Genomic DNA, 8,886 nt, shown 5'->3' on the forward strand with positions numbered 1-8,886 from the left:
ATTGTCACTGTTGGCAAGAGCAATAAGCATTATACCAACTTATTACTCCCTCCGTCCCACCCATTTCTTTACACTTTTCTTTTTGGGGTGTCCCACCCAATTCTTTACATTTCAAAACTTACCAAAAATAGTCAATGGGTCCCACCACTTCTCCACTTTTCTTTCTTTTTCACACTACTTTTACTATACTATCTTCTTTTTATACATTAAAAATCAATAGGTCCCACCACTTTACCCACTTTTCTTCCTCTTTTTCATTACTTTATAGATATTTCTTAACCTCCGTGCCCAACCCATTCGATAAGAAATGGGTGGGACGGAGGGAGTATATGATAATGAATTATATGGACGTACATGTCATCAACTTTTGAGTCAACAAATATCCTCTTTTGTTAGTAACACTAACTGAGAGTAAGTGATACAGTGAAAACAACCTCCACAAATTTGAAGTTGAAACCCACAAATCCAAAGCAAAGCATTAAAATACATATTCTAGCTGTTACCTTAACAGCTCACAATGACATCTGATGCAGATACACATGTGTCATAATAAAGAATTTACTCATAATCAAAATATTAATCGTATTCGAAGTAATAAAGTGTGAAGAATATGAATACTTTTTTCTTTTCTTTTTTGAAGGTAAGAATTTGATACATAATATTTATAGAAATATTTAAACACAAATAATCTACAAATTTTGTTAGTATTTTCTTACATCCAAAACTATTTGCTTTATTTTTAAAAAAAATATATACATATTTCATTTTAATTCATAATTAAAGAGTTAATGGTACATGTATAAAAACAAAAGTTGGTATGGACAAATGAGATATTATTTAAAAAAATGAGTAATATATTATTTGGAAAAATTATTATTAATTTGAGAAGTAAAGAGTATTGATTGCTCAATAATTTTAGCCGGCCGTATGATTCACAAATTATTTATAATATTTAAATTTTATGGCAAAAAAATAATATTTAAATTTTATTATATATATATATTAATATCTAATTTTATTTACAAATATACCACTTGGCAATGTTTTATTGTTTGTTCATCGTAGTTCGTCCAAGGCTAGGGACCAATTTCCAGTATATATCGTGCTTAATCAATCTCATGTACAATATATACTGTTAATTTTTAAAAATTGTTTCACTTATAACAAGCTAATAAATATTATAATTATAACATGTATAATCATCACACAATTTGATAAAGTGTTTTTTTTAGTTTCATGAATAAAATCTGAATAACAAACTTTTGCTTTCCAAAAAAGATAATGTATAAAATTATTTGATGAAATGGATATATATAATTTTGCAGCATAGAGAACTGTATTGCATATCTGACCTGTTCGCAACTATGCACACCAAGTAAAGGAAACTGAGGTGTGAACTATACAAACAAATTAATTATGTAAAAATCATATTAATCATCATATTCCCAATCATTGCAAGTTTTGCTAGTAGAGGGGTTTTTTGGTCCTTTTCTTTTCATTTCTCTCCCGACTGATGTTTGCTTTTGCAACATGTAACCGGAATTTAGTATCCAAACAGAAGGTTGAAGTGGAGTTTCTCTTTTGTAGTAATTTGTATAAACCTTCTTCTAGGTTCTAACATATTCTTAATCTCTTTGAAAATGCGAATTAGAGGACACTATGACCTTCCTGGGATTTTTTTCTACGAACTTATTGACTAGTTTCAAGTAGGTATAAGTCAGACTAACTGAGCCAGCCATAAGACCTAGTGATGGGAACTTCCTTGTGATACGCATGAATTGGAATCTGATCCCCTTTCTTCAAATCATCTCACTGGCTCTTCAACTCGGGTGAACGCTCGGGAGCTGGTGAGGTTTCGGACCTAATGGATAGGAACTTCCCTGCAATACGCACGGATCGGTGATGCACGTTAATAACTTCTTTCCAAAAAAATTAAATAAAAAAATAGCTTTTAAATGTGATTTATAAAATTCAAATATTAAAGACAAATTAGAAAATTAAAAAAATAGTGAGAGCCATTTAATAACATATCGAATATTATTTTAAACTTAACTTAAGTTTTCCCATCATAAAATATGTTCGATAGATCTCTCCTATCATTTAGAAACTTTCTACCATAAAATATTGTTTTAATATTTATTTGAAATTTCCTTCCAATAATTTCGAAATCGAAAATGTAGGTTTGAAATTTTATTCCAATATATTCGAAACTAATCGAAAATTCTTTCCAAATTTCGAAATTAGAAAAGATAATTTTGAAATTTTCTTCCAATATATCGAATTAAAAAATAATTTTTATTTTTAACATTTATAATTCAAAAATTTCAGATAATTAGAAAAATATAACGAAACTCTGCGAGATGCGTCACCACAACAACCTCGCTTCTCCTTTAGTATATTGATATTGATGATTGATATTGATTTATACGTATATTGGTTGATTGATGATTTGTGTAAGTATATAAATAACTCATAACGAGCTTATAATTTATTAATATGTTTGAATAAATTTTGTTAGAATGCATGGTAATTTAAATAAGCAGAGGATAGAAAGAAAGTACAAGTTAAAAATTAAACTAGAATTTTAGATTATCAACTTTTTTATTCAATATTATTCTTTACACAAATTTACTGGGATCAAGAGAAATAGAAGACGATTTTCATAAGAATAAACTCAATAAGAAAGAAAAAAACTCGCCAAGCCAAATAAGCATATATAATGATGATCATGTGTTTCGAAACGATAGATGTGAGTTGAACCCGTTTAACAATTACCATCTTGAGGTTTTCAAGGATATTTTAATTAAAGATAAAACTGGATAAAGGTTAATAAATTGAAAATTTTAGGCAATTAAAATAATCTAGGAAAGTAAATATATGGTTTAAATATCACAGTATCACACAACTAATACAAAATCTAATCATTATTACTTTCCTTCATCACCTAAAATGTATTTCAAAATCATTCCCACATCACAGTAGTACATAAATTCATACAGTATTTCGTCAAGCTTGATACCTTAATTATTGTAATATTTAAAATTTAAAACATTGTGAAAAGAACCTAGACAAATTTTACATACATCCATATATTTAATCTTTAACTATCGTATAAAAATAATAATTTAAAAATAAAGTTTAAAACCATGTCAGAATCTTACACAACAGACATAAACCACACAGTCATAGGATAGTTAATATTGTCCATGTAAGTATATATATTTTGTGTGCAAGTATATATACATTGAAGTGTGTGTTTATTTGCTTGTCCAAAAACAAACTTAGAATCAAGACAGCTTCATAACACAACTCTCCTCTGGGCATTTCTTGAATTGGGTTTCAGTTTAAATTCTTACAAGTCTAAAATCTTGGCCCAAATAATGTAATTGAGGACTTTCCTTTTGTAGCTGTGTATATATCTATATATACATACACATGTTTGATTGTGTGATAGCAGCCGCATAGGGGTTTATAGAAATGCATCTAGGTACTTGTCAACTCACTAAATCTGGCTCCGCCATGCCCACTTCAAGTGGCTCCGCCGGAGATGCAGTTTCCGACCAGTTTCCGGTGGGTCTCCGGGTGCTTGTTGTTGATGATGACCCAACTTGTCTGATGATCTTGTATAAGATGCTTCTGTCTTGTCGCTATAATGGTATGGATTTTGTATCTTTTTTATTGTTTTATGTTTAGTGAAGTTTTTATGTTGTTTCAAGTGCTTATATGCTGTTGATGAATTCTTGTTTTTTTTTTTGTGAATTATTTTGTTTGCAGTTTCTGATTCAGGGTTTTGTTTGAACTGTATATTGAAATTGATTTTATGCTGATTTTATTGGGTATTAAATTTTGTATCATGTTGATTTTGGTTTTTGCACATATTAGAATAGAATAGCTAGTTTTTACAGATTGTAAATGAATTTTGATATATACAGATTAGAATTGAATATCTATTGTTCACAGATGCAATTGAATTTCGATTTTTCACAAATCAGAACTGCATATCTAATTTTCACAGATTCTAATTGAGTTTTCAGTTTTTAGTGATATTGGGTGAAGACTCTCTCTACTGCAGAATCTTGAATCTGTGCTAACAGGTTATTGCATTAGATACACATTAGATATGCATTCTAGGATTTGTGTATCACGATAAGGAGGTGAAAAACATGTCTGCAAGATACGCAACATGAGTATCTTTTAATTATTTTTTTTGCAAGATTTGCATTTTGGAAGATGCGGATCTCTCAAAAATGGGCGTGAAACTATCTAGGGTATTATGTGATGGTTCTTTCATTACCTTAATTCTTTTGATACGTATATTTGCCCCTGCTTGTGGAATTTGGAATTTTGGTTCATCCATGTTGTGGTTTTTTGAGCATTTTTTAAAATTATTTAGAATTCAGATGTATTTGACGAATCAAATACCATGGTCTAATAATAAAGCATTTTGATTAGTTAATAATATTAGTGTGATTTTATAAGAAAGCTCAAAAGTAGCTTTTCATTTCGTTTGGAGTTAAAGCTAGTTCTCTCTCCATTCAATTCTTGTTATCTGTTCATATGCATTAAATCTAGATACACAATCAGTATAGGAAGTAGTTATACAATTGCTTCCAAGGTTACTTAGAGAGCTAATTCTATGTTTTCAGCTACCAAATGCAATCGTGCGGACATTGCTTTATCCCTACTAAGGGAGAAAAAAGGTGGATTTGATATTGTAATAAGTGATGTTCACATGCCTGATATGGATGGTTTCAAACTGCTTGAGCACATTGGGCTGGAGATGGACCTGCCTGTTATCAGTTAATACCCTCCATCCCTTGCTTTATGCAGTACTGAATCTATTAAATTTCTATTAATTTTGATTTCCAGAACTGACAAGTTTGTTCTATTTTGACCCAACAGTGATGTCTGCTGATGACAGTAAAAATGTTGTGATGAAGGGGGTGACTCATGGTGCATGTGATTATCTGATAAAACCGGTTCGTATTGAAGCCCTGAAGAACATATGGCAGCATGTAGTACGCAAAAAGAAACATGAGTACAAGGACTTTGAGCAGTCAGGAAGTGTAGAAGATGGAGATCGGCAGCAAAAGACCCCTGACGATGTGGATTACTCGTCTTCTGCAAATGAGGGGAGTTGGAGAAGTTCAAAGAGAAGAAAGGATGAGGAAGATGACACAGAGGATAGGGATGATACATCTTCACAAAAGAAACCACGGGTTGTATGGTCAGTCGATCTTCATAAGCAATTTGTGGCAGCTGTTAATCAACTTGGAATTGACAGTAAGTACCTTGCAGCTAGTTCTCTCAATATGTCTCTTCCTCATATATTGCTTATTTTATACTTGGATTTAGATTTTGCTCCCTTAAATTAGTGATTATAAAGAAATTTTTAGTTGTGATGTGGGGTATGCTGTATAAGTGGATATGTTATCATAGTTGCGATTCGTTTTCAAAATCTTATATTATCCAAATTAGTGTTTCCATATTTGTTATCTACAGCTCCAGATATGATATATGTAAGTCTGAAGTATCAGAAGATTCAGTTTTCCCTGTTGTAAAATTGTAAGTGGATATCTTACAGTAGATGGAGAATATTTTACTTATTTATTTTGGAATATACAGTTCACTCTGAAGGTAATACTTTAAACTTTTAAAGGGGTTGTATGATCCTAGAGGAGCAAGGTGCCTGGATATGGAGATCTAGATGATTCAAATTATCTCTTTTAAAGATGGAACCTGCATTAGAAAAGATATAGCTTGATGCACTCTGATTTGACGATTTAATACTCGTAAATGAATATTCTTCTTTATACTATGTGGAAGGGTAGATATATAATTAGTCTTCTACTGTCGTGTATTATGGCATTTGTTTGTTGACAACTAAAGAGTGTTTGGCCTTAAAGATTATTTACCTTTAAGTCTTTCACAGTGCCTGCACACATATCATTCTATTGAGCAGCATCGTATATTTTGTTGGCAACTTTGCCCTTAAAAAACATTGATATTCTGATGCAATATGGATTACTGCTTTCATCTACTTTTAAGGGCCTTAAGATATTGTCGATTTATTTCAATATTGTAACCATGCTACTTTGTCTTGTTAAGTTTCTTTACTAAAAGATATTTATAAATTTAAATTTCGATTTGTTTAATTTGTTTTCTTATGAATGCAGAGGCTTTTCCAAAGAAAATTCTTGAGTTGATGAATGTGCCCGGAATCACAAGGGAGAATGTAGCTAGCCACCTTCAGGTAAATCTATTATTTCCCAACTTCTTCCATGTGTTGACTCATTAGAGCAATAAAGGGTTCGACCACTTGCTAACATGATATTTAATTGGACATTGTCCTGTCAATGTATTACTAGCAATAGGGATTTTGCAACAAATGATTGAGGGATATGTATCTCTGCTGTTGATTTGGTGCAGAAATATCGTATATATCTTAGAAGGCTAAGTGGACAGCACCAGAGTGGACTTAGTAACTCCTTCATGGGGTCCCAGGAAGCACCATTTGGGTCCATGCCTTCATTTAGTAGCCTTGAGTTGCAAGCTCTTGCTGCTAGTGGTCAAATCCCTGCACAAAGTCTTGCTACAATCCAAGCTGCCTCACATGGTAGGTCTGCCACAAAATCTGCCATTTCTCCCCTAGTTGATCAAAGAAATTTGTTTAGCTTTGAGTCCCCAAAGCTACATTTTGGAGAGGGCCAGCGCAATAACAGTACGCAAATGAACTTCCTCCATGGTATCCCTACAAATATGGAACCAAAGCAGCTTGTCAGTTTGCATCAAACTGCAAATTCACTCGGAGGCATGATGCAAGGCACCCAGAGCAACCCGTTAATGGTGCAGATGGCTCAACCATACTCAAGAGCACAGAATGAAAGTATTAGTAATTATGCATCTAGGTTTCCATCATCCATAGGGTTGTCAAATGGGATTGCAAGTGGTGTTATTGGACGAAGTGCTTTAGTTGACAACGTTAAGGGACCAGTTTACAATCAAGTCTCTCAGCCTTCCTCAATAGCAGATTTCTCTGTGAGCCGCAGTGAAGATTTGTCGGGGACTGGTTTTTCTATTGGGGGAAGTTTAGGGAGTTCACTTATTTCATCCAAAGGGGTGCTCCAAGGAGAGCCAAGCATGGAAGTGAAAGAATCAAGGGGAGAGGGTGCAAGTTATGATATCTTTAATGATCTGCATCAGCAGAAATCTCAAGATTGGAGTTTACGTAATGTGGGATTGACTTATGACACGTCCCAACATATGAACATGCAAGAAAACACTGATGCTTCCTCGTATTTAGTTCAACAAAGTTTTATGGCTAACCAAGATACTGCACACAGTAGAAACTCATCAACTGGTAAGGAAGTGTTTCCTGGTGGGGACGAAAGAGCACAAAGGAATGAACCAATCATAGGTCAGCAGCCTAATGCACATCACACTGACAACTCGTTCCGAGTCAAGGCTGAAAGTTTTCCCGAAACTAGCAATCAGAATACCTTATTACCTGGACATTATGATCAAGATGATCTCATGAGTGCCCTATTCAAACAGGTCAGTTACTTTCTAGCTATATTTGTTATCTAAAACTTGTTGCATTTTGATCAAATAAATAGCTTCCCTGCATGTACTATCTTATATATGTCATTTTGATAGCAGCAAGGAGTCGAAAGTGAGTTTGGTTTTGATGGCTATTCCATGGACAATCTTTCAGCATAGCATATCTTCGGTTATCCTAGCTTGTGACATGTACATAATATTTGTGCCGTGAAGGTGAGTTGAACATCCGCTGAAATCAAACAATCAATTTGTGACCTTGTTTTTTAAAAGACCAACTGCCAAAAATAATAAGCTTACTTCTTTCTGCTTGTTTGTTTAGAAGTTTGAAGATTGCTTAATCCAAATGGTCTTCCAGCAATTTGAAGATGGTGAGAACTATTATGCTTGAAGTTTATAATTGCACCATATGCGAAGCATATGTTGGCCGAAATTTTGACTGTTTTTAGGTAGGAACAAGCATATAACATGGAAAGTCCGTAAAAGTATGTTGGTTAATGGATATGCATATCCTGGAAGACTCTAGATAAACTTGTTGGGTGTCTGCAGACTACTGGAAATTCAGTAGTTGATTTTCTTTCATTGTTAGCGAAAATGGGAAATCTTGGGTACAGATATTTTAGACTTATTATCATTTGGATAGACAAGGTTGCAAATATTTTGCTGGTGTGATTTTTATCTTTCTGATATCTTTCTATGCAAGTCTAATCAGATGATAAGATTTAAATTCAGAGTTTTGCTTTTAGTTGCCATGTCATAAGCATACAGTGTCTGATTAATTACGATTACAAGTATACTGATTCTTACTGCAAGCGAATATTATGCAAGCATCGGGTTTCTTGCAGAAGCTTACAACTAGCACAAGTGTGATTGTAATAATATATCAAAATTTAACCGTGTACAAGCGAGTTCCTGAAGAATGAAGTCTCGTGAGCAACAAAAACAAGCTGCAATAGTGGCACCACATTGCTATTCAGAATCATGATCGCAATTTTAATACTCATTTTATTGTGCCCCAGAGGGCTATTCTGAGCTATGATATTTGGGGCATTTTAGTGTCTATGTGATTGTGCTTAAAAAGGCCTTTTCTTGGTAAACTAGAAATACTGTTGTTTGGGTGCATCCGTTTCTTTCACTGGATAGTTTCAGCCCCGCGGAACGCTTCAATAATTGCTGAAACGATTATACTGATACAACCAAGTGCTGCTTTATCCAGTTCTGCAGCAAACCAGTCAACAAATGCCTCATCATCCCAGTTACATAATAGACTCTTCATTAGCAGAAAATGATACACGGAGTCCGGGATTCGCTCCCAAAGCTTGCGCGATG

The 8,886-nt window shown here is 33.5% G+C and overlaps 1 protein-coding gene across 4 annotated transcripts; it reads left to right on the forward strand.

Annotated features, from left to right (window-relative positions):
* Positions 1–3,227: 3,227 nt before the first annotated feature.
* On the forward strand, positions 3,228–8,244 carry LOC108194170 (two-component response regulator ARR2). 4 transcript variants are annotated; one of them, XM_017362632.2, is made up of 7 exons: positions 3,228–3,655; positions 4,647–4,799; positions 4,903–5,283; positions 6,177–6,253; positions 6,430–7,554; positions 7,660–7,773; positions 7,880–8,244. In XM_017362632.2, exons 1-6 carry the CDS (start codon positions 3,478–3,480, stop codon positions 7,717–7,719), a joined length of 1,974 nt encoding a protein of 657 aa, XP_017218121.1. In that variant the 5' UTR covers positions 3,228–3,477; the 3' UTR covers positions 7,720–7,773; positions 7,880–8,244. The 4 variants fall into 4 exon arrangements, with proteins under 4 accessions (XP_017218121.1, XP_017216895.1, XP_063937793.1 ...); XM_017361406.2 differs by having other exon boundaries at positions 3,244–3,655; positions 7,657–7,773; XM_064081723.1 differs by having other exon boundaries at positions 3,247–3,655; positions 7,883–8,244.
* Positions 8,245–8,886: the final 642 nt, after the last annotated feature.

This window comes from Daucus carota, chromosome 1, assembly GCF_001625215.2.
Source record: "Daucus carota subsp. sativus chromosome 1, DH1 v3.0, whole genome shotgun sequence".
Classification (NCBI taxonomy): Eukaryota; Viridiplantae; Streptophyta; class Magnoliopsida; order Apiales; family Apiaceae; genus Daucus; species Daucus carota.

What these genes read in the sequence shown, in the direction of transcription:
- LOC108194170 (XM_017361406.2), top strand. Translation starts at nt 3,478, where the DNA reads ATGCATCTAGGTACTTGTCAACTCACTAAATCTGGCTCCGCCATGCCC. An exon ending in TCTGTCTTGTCGCTATAATG is followed by an intron (nt 3,656 to 4,646) that starts GTATGGATTTTG and finishes CTATGTTTTCAG; the next exon opens with CTACCAAATGCAATCGTGCG. An exon ending in TAATCAACTTGGAATTGACA is followed by an intron (nt 5,284 to 6,176) that starts GTAAGTACCTTG and finishes TTATGAATGCAG; the next exon opens with AGGCTTTTCCAAAGAAAATT.